An 18,477-nucleotide genomic window follows, 5' to 3' on the forward strand; every position below is an offset into this window, starting at 1 on the left:
AGGCATGTGGCAGCTCACTTTTAAAAGTTTCTCTCAGTTTTCCAAATGCTGCCCACCCAAGGCCGATTCTTCTCTTCAGTTCATGAGTCTGGTTATCCCTGCCAATCATAATTTCATGTCCCAGGTATTTATATCTATCTACGAGTTCTATTTCTTTCCCACCAATACTGATGTTCTGGTTGGGTACCAAATTGGTCATGATTTTTGTTTTCGAGATATTTATATTTAAACCTACACTTTCTGTAGCCACAACGAGTTCCTGTACCATCTCTCTTGCCATACCTAGATCTTCAGCTATTATAAGTATATCATCGGCGAAACGTAAGTTGTTTAGATATTCTCCATCTATTTTTATTCCCTTTGTCATCCAATCCAAACTCTTAAAAGCATGTTCTAGCACCGTATTAAAAAGTTTAGGTGACATTGGGTCTCCTTGTCTAACCCCCCGTTCTATTTTTATGCGATTACTGTTAGTATGTAATCTGACAGTGGTTGTTGCCTGCAGGTATATTTTGTAAAATAATTTAGTATATCTATAATCTAGCCTGCATTCTTTAAGCGCCTGTAATATTTTGCTTAGCTCAACTGTGTCAAAGGCTTTGTGGAAATCGATAAATATTAGAACTAGCGGTTTATTGTATTCCACTGCTTTCTCTATTACGGTTTTTATACTTTCTAGATGGTCATTTGTTCCGTAACTTTTTCGGAATCCTGCCTGTTCCCTTGGTTGATAAGTCTCTAATTTTCTTTCCATTCTCTTAACTAGTATTCGTGTAAACAACTTATATATATGGCTGAGGAGGCTAATCGGTCTGTAATTCTCTAAATTTGCTTTGTCTCCTGCTTTGTGTAATAGAATCATAGTAGCGTTGTTCCAGTCTGTTGGAATATTGGCGCTGTGAAGGCAGATATTAAAAAGTTGTTTAATTTTTTCAAGTAATACATCCCCTCCAATTTTTAGTGCTTCTGATACTATTCCATCTTCACCCGGGGTTCGATTTTTTTCATTTTCTTCAGGGCTTCTTTGATTTCTGATTTTGTTATATCGGGCATTAAATCTGATCCTTGGTTTAATACCCCAGTTTTTAGTGTAATATATTGAACAAAATTTATAAACATTCAAGATAGCCAACATTCACCTTAACAACAACTAACCTTAATAATTCACCAAAGAAATATCATTCTTGTAACGATTCTTTTATTGTTATTTTTATTTTTACATTTGAAGTAATTTTAATTTTTTATCATATTGCGTCAATTGCAGTTAGAGCGTGACTTTGATTAGACTATTCATTTTTAGTTTTACTCTTTTATACATCCGTAGAATAATTTATTGATGCAACATGCACTAGTTTTCTTCTTTCTTTTTAATTGCTCAATATTCAGACATGATAGCTGGTCTTTGATGTTATCATCGTTTTTATAGTAGTAGCTTACTATAAATAAATGTTCTCAATTCTCCGTTTTTGTCCTACTAAATTACAAATCTTTTTCTTCGAAAGTCTATCTCGTTTTCCAGTCTCTGTACTAATTACGTTTCAGTATATCTACTGATAACATGTAATCAGAATCATCAGCATCTATACGTGTGTTCTAATATACATGATTTGTCATTTTATGGCTGGGATTTTCCCGTTCAAATCTAGCCCATTATTTCTAACAAAAATAACCTGCTTTAATGTTAAAGCATTGCAAACAGATAACCGCAATTTATTTCGATAGATGCTTAGAATTTATAACAGAATAGATATCATTAATCACGAATTAACTAAAACTTGTTTAAGTATTAAATGATAACTATATCAATCCCCTATTTCGATTAAAGTAACATATTTTGGTCTATTAGTACGGATAATTGTGATTATTTTGAATCTAATTTAGATAAGCTCAGTTATAAGGCAATTTAAATGTAGTCCAATTCAAAGTATGTGCAAAACATTCTAAAAACGGTTTATAGTAATTAAGTTATTTAACGCGGTCAAACCAGGAAAACTACACAAAATATATGATTTTTTTTAGTACATTTTCTCACAAAAATAAAATTGATTGATTTATTCGCTCATTTTTTTGAAGTTTTTCTTTCAAAATAGTAAAAAAGTTCAATTATAAAGTGCTGTTAATATCGTATTATTAACTGGGAATTTAGTTTGCTTCATAATAATAGATAGCACCACCTAGATAGCTGGATCTAAAGAGTCTTAAATATATTCTCAAAAAAGTCTCAAAATCATTGTTGTTATACCGTTTTAACAATGTTTGAACTTTTAAATTTGTTTTAGAAGAAGCTATGTAAATAAAGTAGAACATGCTCTCAACCAACTAAGAAATAAAAAATCCCTAGGTATCGATTGCATAACAGCGGAGAATCTAAATTTCATGGCAAGATTGGCGTAGATGTAATACTGGATATGTGCAACATATGGTCCTGATGAGTGATGCGAATCAACCTTTATCCCCCTCATGTTTATCCAGTTTTTATTGAGTCTTCTTAAATCGTCAGTCCATCTTGTAGGTGGTCGACCGACGCTTCTCTCGTCTTCCCTTGGCCTACATTCCAATGACCTCTTTGTCCATCGCCCATCTGTCATTCTGGCTATGATGTCAGTCACTCCGGTTCATCTCCTGATGTCTTCGTTGGTTATTCTGTCTCGCAGAGTTATTCCTAACATGGACCGCTCCATTCTTCTCTGCGTGACTCTCAGTTTGGTAGCTGCTGCTTTTGTTAAGGTAAGTGTTTCTGCTCCGTACGTCAAGACTGGGAGGACGCACTGATCAAATACCTTTCTCTTAGGCATGTGGGCAGCTCACTTTTAAAAGTTTCTCCCAGTTTTCCAAATGCTGCCCACCCAAGGCCGATTCTTCTCTTCAGTTCATGAGTCTGGTTATCCCTGCCAATCATAATTTCATATCCCAGGTCCCCATATTTATATCTATCTACGAGTTCTATTTCTTTCACACCAATACTGATGTTCTGGTTGGGTACCAAATTGGTCATGATTTTTGTTTTCGAGATATTTATATTTAAACCTACATTTTCTGTAGCCACAACGAGTTCCTGTACCATCTCTCTTGCCATACCTAGATCTTCAGCTATTATAAGTATATCACCGGCGAAACGTAAGTTGTTTAGATATTCTCCATCTATTTTTATTCCCTTTGTCATCCAATCCAAATTCTTAAAAGCATGTTCTAGAACCGTATTAAAAAGTTTAGGTGACATTGGGTCTCCTTGTCTAACCCCCGTTCCATTTTTATGCGATTACTGTTAGTATGTATTCTGACAGTGGTTGTTGCCTGCAGGTATATTTTGTATAATAATTTAGTAAATCTATAATCTAGTCTGCATTCTTTAAGCGCCTGTAATTTTTTGTTTAGCTCAACTGTGTCAAAGGCATTGTGAAAAGGAGGAATCACTATAGGAGGCAGAAAAATCAGTAACCTGCGATACGCAGATGACATACTTATACTAGCAGCGAACAAGGTCGAAATGATTACCATCACCAAACGGCTAAGCCGGATAAGCGAAGAATTCGGACTTCTGATCAATAGCGGAAAAACAAAAATAATGACCGTAGACAGAGCAAATAATAATCTACTGCACATACACCAAGTAGCGAATTTCGAAGTGGTAGACAGATTTGTATACTTGGGCTCAGTAATAACCAACACTGGCGATTGCTCCTCAGAAATCAAGCGTAGACTAACAATGGACCGAACTGCAACTGCTAAACTAATTAAAATATGGAAAGGCCGAACAATAACAAAGAATACTAAGCTCATTTTGGAAAATGCCATTATTTTTCCCATTACTACATACGCAGCTGAAACATGGATTCTTAAAAAAATTGATAGGAGTAAGATCAAAGCCTTCGAAATGTAGGTCTAAGAAGAATTCTACGCGTGTCCTGGATAGAACATAGTAGAAGGAAAGATAGAAGGCCGAGGACCAAGAGGAAGATTTCCAACATGATGGGCAGATCAGAGTGTGGCAGAGAGAGCAGCAAAAGATCAAAGTGTGGTTCAAAGGAAGATGGACTGTGCTATGTTAAGAGTTTTTCTACAAAAACAAGATCACAAACCAGCAGCTACGACGAACATCAGGAGTGGCTAATGCTAGAGAGAATATCAGCACTAAAATGGAACTATAAAGGTCTCGTGGCTCGAATGATAGATAATAGGTGGACAAAGCAGATAGTGGAATGGAAACTGATAGATGATGTCTACCGAAGAGGTGATCCACCAACACAATGGACTGACGATATAAAATGTTAGAAACGGTTAGAAAATTATGACTGAATTTTTTTTTCCTTTCCTTTTTCCATTTCACTGGAAGATAGTGAAAAATAAACATAACGAGCTTGTTTCAAGGACAAGCAAATTAAATTATATTAAATGTTGGAAATACCTACTGTTCATTCCATATCTTTACAATTTCTTAAATCTTTGCGATGTCATTTCGATCTAATGTATGTTTGTGACAAATATTTTCAATTATTATGCTATTGTATTTGAATTTTTACTTCCTTCTGTCAACATTTGTTTGTTACCTCTGGACATAGAACTAATTATTTACTGGCATAAGTCAATCAATAACATTCGATATTTGGTATTTCTGGTACTTAACCTTAATGACAGTCACTCAACTAAATGTTTTTGTGTTTGTTTTGTTTTTAATTTGAATTGTGTTTGTACTCGTACTTATATTTTAATTGTTAAAGTAAATTAGACAACTAAATGTTACATGTAGAATATAGCTGCAACCGACATTGTATCCACAAACCTTACTTGATGTTATTAAAAAATCAGACTGCCGTTAACCTCAATCAAGTAAGATATAAATAACAAACAACTACTAAATTGTATTTTACCATATTTTAAAAATTGTAGCTCTCATCTGATGATGCCAATGAAAATTGGCGAAATATAATGAACTGTTGATCAGAGTACACTTCAACCCCCTTTTCATCTACCAGATTAGCTGTTATTTTAGAGGATATATATATATATATATATATATATATATATATATATATATATATATCTATATACATAAAAGTATAATAATATAAAAAAAAAGTATAATATAATATAGTGTATTTTTATGTATGAGAGAGTAATAAAACAATAAATTATGTATGCAAATCCCTAAACTGTTGATACGGGTGACTCAATGAAAAACAGATATTTGTCAACAAGTTTACAGAAGTATATAGGAAAACAATTTTAAAGTGAGTATGGCCACCAGGTATAAAGGTTGGAGCAGAATAGAATACAATAGTTGTGAGGTTTACTAATCCCTAAATAAGGTTGCCAGTGTCGGAGTGATGGAGGTTAACAGGTACTAATGAATTTGCAAGAAATGTAAGATGTTTATTTTATTGGTTATATATAACCAATAAAAGTTTAATAAGTACCTACCTATTTCCAAAATAAAGTTTAATTCTTTAGATAAAATAAAACGTTTTATTTTATCTATTTGCAAAATTAAGTTTAATTCTTTGCCTATTTGCAAAATAAAGTTTAATTCTTTAGATAAAATAAAACGTTTTTTTATCTGAAATGAGTGCATTCCACGAAGTAAGGGTTTCAACAATCAAACATTTAATTCTTTAATTCCAGGAATCTACGACAGTAATTGACTAGATAATTACCTTCTAAACTTATTCCACAGAAAATGTGATAGTGGGTTTTTCCATTTTGTAGGAAGGTCCAAGTGGCGTACTCAAAATTCTTAACAGTTCACTAAAACTAGGTACTTCAGTTGCAAGGTGCAGTTTATTGTGTATACTAGTGTTATGGAAAATTTGGAAGTGCCGTGTAAACGCCGAAAAATTGGTCCTCTAACAGTTAATGAAAAAACATTAATATTTAATTGTTTTAAATCATTTACAGACAAACGTTTATGTGAAAGTGTTGATGAGACCGTTGAGTTAGTTAGCAGTACACTTGGTGTTGGAAAATCTACGATTTACAGAGTTATTAAAGAAGAGAAATGTGGTAGTTTTCAAATGCCACGTAATGCTCCAGGGAAACCAAAATTTCAAATAGAATATCATTTTAAAGAAGGACTTCGACGGAAAGTGCATGAATTCTTCTTTAGACAAGAATTTCCAACATTGGATAAAGTTCTTGTCTCAGTTCGAGATGATAAGGATTACCCAGAAATGAGTCGAAGTACGTTATGGAAACTTTTAAAAGAAATAGGCTTCCGCTGGAAAAAGAATCTCAGAAAGTCTATTTTATTAGAAAGAAGCGATATTGTCATATGGAGAAGACATTTTCTAAGAACCATAAAGGAAATGAGAAACCAAAAAAGAAAAATATTTTATCTTGATGAAACATGGATCAACGAGGGTCATATACCAAATAAATTTTGGCAGGATGAAACTGTTACAAGTCAAAGGCACGCTTTTGTAAATAACTTATCTACTGGTTTAAACCCACCATCAGGAAAGGGACGCAGACTGATAATAGTACACATTGGCAGTTCAGACGGTTTTGTTGAAGGTGGTTTATTAACTTTTGAATCAACTCGTACCGGTGACTACCATGAAGACATGAACGCTGATGTCTTTCAAGAATGGTTCGAACAAATGATAGATCTTCTTCCTAAGAACTGTGTAATAGTAATGGATAATGCAATTTATCACTCCAGACTTATAGAAGGACTGCCCACAACCAAGTGGTTAAAAAAAGACTTGCAGAATTGGCTGAGTTCAAAAAATATTACGTACCATCCCGGATCTATAAGAAAGGAACTTTATTCGTTGTGTGCCCTTCATAAAGAAAAATTTAAAAAATACGAAATTGATGAAATTGCCAAAAATCGTGGAATGACAGTACTTAGATCCCCACCATATCATTGTGAATTAAACCCGATTGAACTGGTATGGGCACAGATAAAGAGTGAAGTTTCAAGAAAAAATACCACTTTTAAAATTCATGATGTTAAACAGTTGTTTTTGGAGGCCGTAAATAATGTAAAACCTGAAAACTGGGAAAAGGCAGTAAATCACACTATTAAAGAAGAGGAAAAAATGTGGAAGCTGGACAATATTACTGATAAAATGATCGAGCCAGTTATTATAAATCTTGGTTCTGAAAGTTCATCTTCTGAATCTGATTTGGATTTGTAACAAGTAGCTGTAAGTTTTATATTAATATTTTTATTCATCTATTTAACATACCTTAGATGGTTTTAAAAACTCTTTTTCTCTTTTGTAATTTTTAAAAATTAAAAAAAATGTGAATTTTTTAAAACCCTTTTTAATGTAGGCCAGTCAGTTCTAATATAGTGTGTGATAAAAGAGGTCACTTTTGTTTACATACACATAACACTTTATAACACTGAAATAATTCATTTATTTTTTACAATTATTCAAAGTAATTTTTCAATTAATCTTAAGCACGCCCATGGAGTGGTCGGAGCTACCAGTTAAAATTATGCTAATTACTCTCTCGTTCATAAAAATAAACTATAGTAAAAAAAGAATACATATACATATTTTAATATCTTAAAAAATCGATAAAAAGTAATAGAAATCGGCTCATTTTCATCTCTATTTTGAAATTAGCTCTCAAATTCAATCACTTTTTACCGGTTTTTTAACCAATAACTTTTAATACGTAACTAATAATAGCTTTCAGTACGTTAATTTGTTTGTTTAAAAAAACAAATCGATATTTTTGATTTAAGACCTTTTTAATTATCAGTACGGAATTATATATTACTTAATATAATTATATATATTAAGTATTTAAAACTTAATATATGGGATATATTAAGTTTTAAAGAAAAAATACAATTCGTACAAAACAGATCTACTTAAAAACCATTAGTTTAAATAATTACTTTGTTTCTCAGTGTTTTGAACTGTTTTGAACGACTTCCTCATTACTTTTCTTAGTGTACTAAATATTGTAATTGTCATTCTCCCTCCAAAATTTCTGTCCTACGAACATCAAAGGTAACGACAGAGCTTTCGCTTCTTGTTGGGTGCTATATTCTATTCTGACGGTGATCTGATATGATAGAAAACGTTCTGAAAATTTATAAATCCATTGTATATAATTTTTAAAAATTTTAATAATAAAATTTTATACCATTTTACAAAAAGAAGTTTTTACTTCATTGTAAGTTTTTTTAAACTATGGTATACATCCAACCACTATGATTTTCCCTTTTAATTTGTATATTCTTGTACGAAAGGGAAAGAAATTTTGTTCAGCCCGGGGCGCTCAAAATTCTAGAACCGGCCCTAAATACACTCCAAATTTGTAACTACATAAATATATTTTTAACTTTTCATAAACAGATACAGGCATAATGGTATATGTATAGATAATAGCGTTTGTGGTTATATTTTGATATCGAAAAGGGAAACGTTTACTTTTTACAATCAATAAAGTTAAATTCCACATGAAAAAATTCAAGAAATATTATCAAGTTCCACTCACGTAGTTTTTCCATGTTACAATAACTGTAAGTAATACCAAGTACTAGTTACTTCAAATATATCATCACCTTTTTCTAAACGTTCGAAGATATTTATTAGCTTTAGTTAACCCGGCACTACGTGAGAATATTTTTCAAATTGATATATGGTCGCAAACGAAGTGATTAATAGGTCTGCGATGCAGTGATAGAAGGAAAAACCAATAAAAAATGTATTTTTAGGATATATACTTCTACTTTTTTAAGCCTACATGGAAAGCGATATAAGCATTTCGACATTCCATCAATTATGTATAGTTCATTACTGTCGCCGAAAATTAAAGACCAATAGCTTTTGAGTGATGTGGTTCAGACTTAATTGATAGGTATTTTTTGTTTACTGAAAGAGCGATGTAAATAATTATGCTATTTTTTCAGGAAAATAACCAAATTGTGGGTGAATAAATTAACAACGTTTTTAATAGTACTGGATTTACATTATCGCCAGACAACTTTTTATAATTCTTTAGTTTTGGAACAAAAATGATCAAAATGACCTTTATAAAAATTATACAACTAAATTTAATACCATCGTAAAAACGATTAGCTAGACAGAATATTATACGGTGGCTCATTAACACGAGTAAATATTTTAAATACCCAATGATGATGTCCATTACCCATCTGTCAGTGTAGCTATGTGTAGTATTAAAGTAGTATGAAAGGCGCATTAGAAAAATATTAGGATAAATACAGAGAACTTTAATCAAATGAAGGCAGATAGATTTAATTAATAAACTGTGCTCGAGATCTACCTTCATTTGATTTAAAGTTCATTTATTCGAACATTCAACTTATATCACTTTAAATACAGTGATAGAAAAATATTAGAAGTATCAAAAATATTCTTTTGCAATAAATAATTATTTTTGTTTTGTGTAAAACTAGAGGTTTCGGTTAAATGATTTAGAATAATAACGGAAGAAAAAATGCAATATTTTGATTGTGAATAAATTAGCTATTAATTTAAATATTACGAAAAATAGCTGGCTTAACTCATTGCTGTTATCCGTACAAAGAAAAAACATTTACCCTTATTAAAATATTGGTATATTAATCGTAGCAGGCAGTAGAATAGTAGCTGCGTGTCGCGACGCAAAGGGACGCCGAGGCACGATAGAACGAGAACCGATAAAACTGGGGATGAGCTTAGTCTTATGTCTCGATAGAAAGTGTCTTGAAATGGGCAGAAAATCCTCTGACCGTTCTTATGTGGTCCACGGGACAAGTGCACCCCCAAAAATCAGCGCTATTGTAATACGCTTTTGAAAGGCGATAATTTTAACTACTTCATATTCTAAAAACTAAATAAAGTCACAGAAATTTGATATTTTACAGCGTTTTCTGTGATTTGCGAGACCAAATAACAAAGATGAGTCAATTTCTTCGAACTTAAAAACATATTAAATGTGTTAGCCAGTTTAACAATGAGAATTTATTGAATAGAAGAAAATAATATACTGTACTTTTAAAGTAAATAAGTAGTTAGAACATACCATTAAATAAGATCATATTATAATACAGTAATAAAAATATAGTAAGTATGCGCTAATGTGCGGTAATAGGGCACATATATTGGATAAAATGCGTGTCGTATTTCAACGTCTGTCCTGACCATCTCAATTTTAGTCTGAATATCGTTTCGATGTTGTCAGTCACCTTGTAGCATTTTTAAATTCTTTGGTATATATTGAAATCACCCCGTATTTATTTAAACACCGAAGAATATTTTCCATGTATTTCTGTTTCCTATCGTACAAGTTAAAACACCAAAAAAGTATTTTTCAATCTTTTTGCGTCGCCGAGATCGATAATAAACACATTTTAGAGTTTATCACAGATGCATATTACTTCGGTATTCTTTGATCGAGAGCCACTTTAGGATATTGCGCGTTAAATACATATTCCCGTTTATACGTTTGGTTTTTACCGAGTTGGGCGAATGAATTTTAAAGAAAATTACATCACTCTCGCTGAGGCCGCTGTCAGGGGTAGTTGGTTTCAGTGTTAGTCCAAATTTTTCTTCAAATTTGTAATGTTTTGTGTTTTTTTTGTCTTCTATCATGGGAAAATGTATACTGTAGTAGCAGTGTTAAGTTTTATGTGAAGTCAAAATAAGGTTCGGAAGAATCTTTGAACAAGCAAGACGGTGTGAGTATCGGCGTCAAGAACCGGCAAATTTGTTGAAAAAAAAAGTGATTTATACTCAATGCAATGTGTCAGTTCTAATAAGAGTAATCACTGTTTTTGTTTTATGTCGTCTCTCACCTAAGAGATTTGTATCTAAGATATTTGCGGCGTTTCCAACAGATTTGAAAGGTACCCACGTGTTCCAGTTTTTTAAGAAGCCGAGTCTAAAATTTGCGTCCCAGTGAACAACTTCCAGTTTCAATTTGTTTGTCCTAAGAAGCCGTTCCAGAATATTTCCGCAGTTTGGCGATGAATTTGTTCGTGTGGCAAAGAGTGTAAGTCCAGTTCCTAACCCCAGAAATTTTAAAGGAATTTTAGTGAAATCCAGGTAACTCTTTTGTGTTGATTTTTAAAGGAAAAATAAACATTTTCTAATAATAATTGCTTTCATAACAGTTTAAGAAATTGTAATAATTAAAATTGTAGATCTTAGAGTGTGGTTTAGCTGATTGTTCTCAATTTTAAAATTTAATATTGACATCTGACAGCTAGCTTTATTTTTTTGACACATACCTAATCATAACAGATCTTGTTTTTGTTTTGTTTTAAAAAAAAGGTTAACCTTTAGGTATAGTCCCATTTAAAAAGATATTTTTCATTTGTAATAATTTATTTCTGCTACAAATTATCTCCCAGTAACAATTGTAAGTTATTGTAGCATCTCCAACTTCTAGAATTTGTAAACGGATAGGATATAGTAAGTTTGTTTTTGATATTTTGTATTTTATTGTTATTTTTTATATTTGTAACTGTTTGTGGTGAGACAACAATAAATATTTAATTTTTTCCCTAAACTAATTTGTTTATTTCTTTTAAAAAAAGTTTCTAACCTCTTTTTGTGTTTTTGTGAAGGAAAAACCTTTTCTTTTATCCAGCAGGAAGAATCTTCAAAGCAGCGTCCATTTTAAATAGCTTGAGTACCTTCTTGTATTGTGTTTTGTTCCAGGAGATTTATGTAAGTACTCTTTTGCTTTACTTTTGGTAGTGGCCTCAATTCAAGCCCCCTTGTCATTTACTTATCCACGACGACATAGTTTTCCAAATTAACCGTGAGTAGCCGTTCGCAAAGGATTCGATTTGTTTTGCTTGCCCAATCTCCACCCCAATAATTTCTATCCCCAATTTTCAACCCCCTATAATAATACCCTAGCCGAGGCTTTTGTTAAGGTAAATATTTCTACTTAGTATGTCAACACTGGGAGGACACACTGATCATATACTTTTCTCTTCAGGCATGTGGGCAGCTCACTTTTAAAAGTTTCTCTCAGTTTTCCGTATGCTGCACACTCAAAACCGATTCATCTCTTCAGTTCATGGGTCTGATTATTACTGCCAATCATAATTTCATGCCCTAGGTATTTATATATATCTACGAGTTCTATTTCTTGCCAACCAATACTGATGTTCTGGTTGGGTACCAAACTTGCCATTATTTTTGTTTCCGAGATGTTTATATTTAAACCTACATTTTCTGTAGCCACAAGTTCCTGTACCATATCTCTAGCCATTCCCAGATGCTCAGCTATTCTGACTATAACATCGGCGAAACGTAAGGTGTTTAGATATTCTCCAAATATTTTTATTCCCTTTGTCAGCCAATCCAAATTATTAAAAGCCTGTTCCAGCACCGTATTAAAAAGTTTAGGAGTCATTGGATCTCTTTGTCTAACCACCCGCTGTATATTTTTATGCGATTACTAATAGTCGACTATTATAAGGTGTTTGATTGTCGAAAAATTGCAGCGTCGTCATAGTTTTCCAAAGAAGGAAATGCGGGATATAATTCGTGTTTATGTGCAATAAAATTGTCCCTATCTTGCTTCTGTTCGTAAATAGGAAAAAAAATATATCCAGGCGGAGTTTAACCTAATCACCAAAGATTTCCTAATATTTATCATCGGTTAGAAAAGACTGGACATTTAATACCAAACGTGACGTACGACAACTTAAATATGATTGCATCAGGAAAATATCTCACCATAGCATCGGCTTTTACGAGACTTTCATAAAAAAAGTTTTTTCTTCTTTCAACCAGTATATGTTTTAATAATTGTGGAATATTCCTCCATGCTAAACATTCTCTATTGATTCAGTAATTAACTATGTCAAATCTGGAACAACCTTAGAAATTTTATTTTATTTACTGTCATACATTTGTTTAAATTGGTATCAAGTACTTCTTTTGATATCGTACGTAGTAACTTTTAACACAATAGCCATCATCAATTAGCCTATATTTGTCCACTGTTGAACGTAGGCCTCCCGTAAAATTTTCCACCTATTTCTATCTTGAGCTTCTTGAATTCAATTTGTGGTGATGCTCTTTATATGATCCGTGCATCTAGTCGGAGGTCGTCCTCTTTCTCGATATGCCTCTTGTCTTGATCACCATTCCAGAATCTTTTTGGTCTACCAATCATCCGTTAATCTGGCAACATGTACGGCCCAAGCCCATTTAGCCCTGGCTATTCTTTCAACTGCATCCGTAACTCCTGTTCTTCTTCTTATTTCCAGGTTTGGTACTTAATCTCTAATGATAATATCAAACATCGATCTTTCCATAGCGTGTTATGTAACTCTTATTTTATTTTTTGTTCCTTTTGTCAGAGTTAGTGTTTCTACACCATATATAAAAACCGGTAAAACACATTAGTTAAAAACCTTTCTTTTTAAACAAACTGGAATAATAGATTAAATGAACTTCAATCAAATGAAATGCAGATATCTTGCACAGTTTTTAATTAAATCTTGCCCAAGTACTTTCGCTCCTAGAGCATCTTCAGGGGCATTTCGTCAAATTTTGGCCAATCCAACAATCTATTGAGAATATCATAAACATAAAATTATACATTAACACTACACGACACAACAGTTTGAAATTTTAAAAAATATGTAGCTTCGCCTTTTTTTATAACCGTCATTCCATTGAGAATAGCGGTTAACTCGGCTGAGTAAATGGATGTTAATTTAGAGAGTTTTATTAATATTTTTGTTTTATTAGACATAAATGCTGCTCCCACTCCATCTATAGTTTTAGATGCATCGGTATATATAAGATTATGATTACTGTATGTCATGAGTTCTTGGAGGACATATTGATATAATGCTTTGGGATGGTTATCTGCTTTTTTATATATGGAGAGTTTGGTATTGATAGATGGGATGGGAACAGTCCAAGGGGAACAGTGTTAATATCTGGTATACAATAGGTATCTGGAAATTTGAATTCAAGTTCATTGAGGTATCTATTTACCCTTTCATAAAAAGGAAGGTCAAGCCTAGCATGTGTTTTAAAGATATTCCTACAACGGTCTGAATTTACATAGTGGTTAACAGGATTAATAGGATTTGCCTGTATTGATGCCGCATGTTAGTGAAAGTTGTTTTCTTCGGAATTCCAGGGGGACTTTTCCAGCTTCACAGTGTAAACTTTCAGTAGGGCTAGTATAAAAGGCACCTGGTATGGTTCGCAAAGCACTATTTTGTATTCGATCGAGTTGTTTTATGATATATGGTTTTGCTGCATCATAAATAATACAAGCGTAATCGAGTTTGGACCTGATCAATGACCGTATGATCGTCTCACGATATCGTTCTCGTATATTCGTCTAACTGAATTTTTTATATCTTCAGTTACTTTAATGGTTCCTATGTCTGTGATTGAAGACTTTGGCTTTTTTAAATTAGGGTCTGGAAAGGGGTTATTTACTGGAGTATCATTTGGTGGAGGGGTTATAATTTCAGAGCGATTTCGTTTGTTTGAGGGAGGATCGTCGGACATTTGTTGAAAATCATTGCTTTCTGTAACATGAGTAGATAATAAAATATGGATATCCGGTTTAGTCGATAGTGTAGGAGCCGAGGAAGATATGTTTTGCGTTAGGGGAATGTATTCATTGTCTATTGGATCAGTTGAAGTAGTTGGAGCAGCATTTTGTGTTTGAGATGTTTGAGTTTCCTTAGTAGTTGGGCAATTTTCAGCCGAATGTCCCGCTTGCCTGCAATTAGTACATAGATCCTTCTCCATTACAAAAAATATACGATATGATGTCATTTCGTAATTCACAATTATTGAGTCGGGTATTGATGAGACTGGGGGAGAAATAAAAGTATGCCTTCTGAAACTGAAAATGTGTTTTTAATTAGGATTTGATGTACCAATTTTTAAAAAATTTATTGGAGATACCAAAGTTAATCCCAAATTAGAAAGTGCATTTTCAATAATTGAATGTGGGATTAAAGGACAAACATTTGATATCAAACATCTTTTATTTGGTGACATTCATTTAGGAGCCTGAATTTTTTGGTGGTTTACAGTAATTATCCCTTTGTTAATTTGTAGAAAATTTTAAACTAAAATTTCGCTTGTTAGATAAATGCAAATTCGACCATTTGACATTCTAGAGGAGAAAATAATATTTTTTGGATGAATTAAATCACCAACTGCAAATAGATAGTCTTCCAACTTTGTATTTTCCAGCGCAGGAAAAACTATTGCTTGTGTTTTGGATGGAAATTTAGGTACATTTTGATTTGTGACAGTTGCAAAAGATTGTTTTATATTTGTATTTGATGAACGTTGCTCCAGTTCTTGTTCAGGGGCCCCAAGAGGCAAAAAATTATCCATTTTTGATTATTATCATCGATAACTCTCAGTCCTGTCTCCTCGATATCAGAACTGATAAACGGTAGCAGTAAAAATTTGTTGCTTTATAACCAAAAATTGATTCTTGTTTATGTGGATTTAAGTTAAATGTAAATTATTTAGATTCAATAAATATTTTTTGTACTCACAGATTTTATACTTGTGGTGAGAAAAATCACTTAGATTCACTTTGTAAGTAAAAACGTTCAGAACTGAAGAAATAATCGTTTAAATATTTAAATTTTTAAGAGAAACTTTGAAATGCGTCTAAACACTTTGACAGTTTTTTGGCGTTTTTTTTTTCGATTATGACTTTAATTTAATATAAAAAGTAAGATATTTGATGTAAAATCATATTATTCTGTTTTTTGTCAAATCCTATTATTAATTATCCTGCTGATATATTTATATTATTTAATATTTTGTTTATTAACTATTTATTAACTTTAGTTAAAGCTATTTTATACCAAAATTTAGATTTATTAATGTTTTTGTCTATTTTCCCTTCGTTGCCTGGAGTAATTGCCTTAAATCAGAATTATGCAGCTGATTTGTAAAGTGCGATTATCTCGAAAACTGTTGAGTTTTTAAGTTATTAACAGGTATACCTTTTTTTGTTAAAATAATGTATTTTTAATATTTTTTGTCACAAATACAGATAACTCAAAGAGCAAAAAAGTTAAGTGCAAATTTATGCCACCTTTGTGGCATATGTGGCGCCCTCTATCAGCTACATCAAAGTTTGCATCAAATTATAATTTCTCGTATTTAAAAGTATACAGTTGTAAATTTTTATGAATAAATGTTTACAAACATGAAAGTTATTGCAAAAAATAAAATTTTAAATTTGCACTTTAACACCCTGTATCTTTCTTAATATCAGCATTTTATTTAAGCAATTTGGCTTAAATCGTAATATTTAAAAGTGTAGAATCTACTGTTTCTTTTTGTACAATTACTTAAGGACCACCCTGCATATATTATATATTGGAGTACAGATGTAAACTATTTAGGGGAGATAGTATTGTCCTCCGGAGGCGTGACAGCCGTGCCGGAGGCATCAAGGAATTTGGATATCGGTCAAAATACTTGGGAATTCCAAGGTTGGCCAAATCCAAATTTCTAATTGATTCGATGCAGGGAAATCCACTTTCGCTACGTAAAACAAAGGATTTGTTTTACATAAAAGCAGGTAGATTTTCTCTCATCGATCAGTCGAGCTTGCCTCTTCTTACTGTAGACCTAGTCGGTGCTTTATTGTATCAACTTGAGCTATTGTTTTATTTCTGATTTCCTGTGTACCTTTTTATTTTAGCATTTGTCGTATATTCAGACCTTTTCAGGTTAGAATATTACTATTGTTCATGTATTGATTTATTTACTATTTTATTTGACTATTTTGATTGTTTATTTTTCTTGTATTTTGTGTCTAAGTTGTTCTTCCGTAAGTTAAGAACACTTAGAAATATTTATCTTGCTTTTTCTATTTTATATTTTGATTGGTACTTTGTCTAAGTAGTTCTTTTCGGTAAGTCAAAGAACTCTTAGAAATATTTCTCTGAATATTTGACTTGTTATTTTAATTGTGCGTCTAAGCCATTCTTTTCCGGTAAGTCAAAAGAACACTTAGAAATATTTTCATAATCAGGGTTGCATTATTATTTCCGATATTTTATCTAAGATATTTTCTTCCTTAAGTTAAGAAAATACTTAATACATTTGTCTCTTTCATTTTCTATTTTATGCTAAGTTGTTTCTTCCGTAAGTCAAGAAACACTTAGCAATATTTCCACATCTTTTCTGTATTTGATTTTTCGTATTTGTAAGTCGTTTCTTCCGTAAGTCAAGAAACACTTGTAAATATTTATATTCTTCTATTGCATATTTGATTCTCTTGTTGTTTTTTCTGTTCTAAGTTGTTTCTTCCGTAAGTCAAGAAACACTTAGTCATATTTTCACATATTGTTTTATATTTGCTTATTTCATTTGTTTATATTCCTCTCTTAAGTTGTTTCTTCCGTAAGTCAAGAAACACTTAAGAACATTTCTGCATTCTTTTACCTTGTGTATTTTTACTCATATTTCTGCATTTTTCTATTCTTTGATCTTGTACATTTTTACTTTTCATTCTAAGTTGTTTCTTCCGTAAGTCAAGAAACACTTAGAAACATATTCTTTGCACTACATTTATCATACCATTTTATTTTATTGTTTACCAAGTTATTCCTTCCGTAAGTCAAGGAATACTTAGATTATTTTACCTGTTCTGTTTTTCATTTTTGATCTATTATTTTGTAACTGTTCCTTGGAACCGTTACCCGTAACAGATACTTGTCGCTGTAACGGTTATTCTGTAACGGCAACAGTACTGACCCATTTCACTAGCGACAAACGAAGATGGTAAACACCCGTTCCAATTCCGGAGACAGGAAAAAGTCCGAAGAGCCGGCGATGGGTCCTACAGACCCAAATGCCCCCTCACGGCAACAGTATCACCCTGTCTAATTCCACGTTTAATTCGTAACTTTTTGGTATCTTCATGAAGTTGGACACACGCTGTACCAGTTTTGTAGATACTCTTAATTAAGGCAATATATCAATAATCGATGCGGCAGTCAGCCAATGCTCGAAGCATTTTATGATAATCTATAGTATCAAATGCCTTTTCATAGTTTACGAATATAAGAAAGATATGCTTGTATTCTGTGCACTTTTCTACTAGCGTTTTAGTAACTTTTAGAGGATTATTTGTTCCGTATCTGGAGCGGAACTCAGCCTGTTCGCAAGATTGGTAACTATACAGTTTGTTCACAAGTCATTTTGTTATTAACTTTATGAATAGTTTGGGTCTGTCGTTCTTTAGGTCTGAAATGTCAGCTTTTTTGTGCATTATGGTTATTATTGCATTATGCCATTGGAAGGGGGTTACGTCTCTTCAAACAAACATTGACCACCTTTTCAACACATTTATTAAAGTTTCTTCTCCTTTTTTGATTTGTTCAAGGTTTATCCCATCTTGTCTAGCTGTTTTATTGTTTTTCATCTCCGAGAGAGCTTTTATTTTAATAAAAATTAATGGAAAAATCACAGTAGTTGGCTGTATACCATCGTTTATAAAAAACTTATACAGAAGTAAAACACATCACAT

General features: G+C 32.3%; 2 protein-coding genes across 5 annotated transcripts in view; one reads left to right on the forward strand and one right to left on the reverse strand.

Annotated features, from left to right (window-relative positions):
• rut (adenylate cyclase rutabaga) overlaps positions 1-18,477 on the reverse strand; it is a 933,824-nt gene that overhangs the window by 777,513 nt on the left and 137,834 nt on the right. The window lies entirely within an intron of this gene.
• Positions 3,488-3,880, forward strand: LOC140433720 (uncharacterized). Its single transcript, XM_072521698.1, has one exon. The coding sequence runs from the start codon at positions 3,488-3,490 to the stop codon at positions 3,878-3,880; it is 393 nt and encodes a 130-aa protein (XP_072377799.1).

This window comes from Diabrotica undecimpunctata, chromosome 2 (assembly GCF_040954645.1).
Source record: "Diabrotica undecimpunctata isolate CICGRU chromosome 2, icDiaUnde3, whole genome shotgun sequence".
Lineage (NCBI taxonomy): Eukaryota > Metazoa > Arthropoda > Insecta > Coleoptera > Chrysomelidae > Diabrotica > Diabrotica undecimpunctata.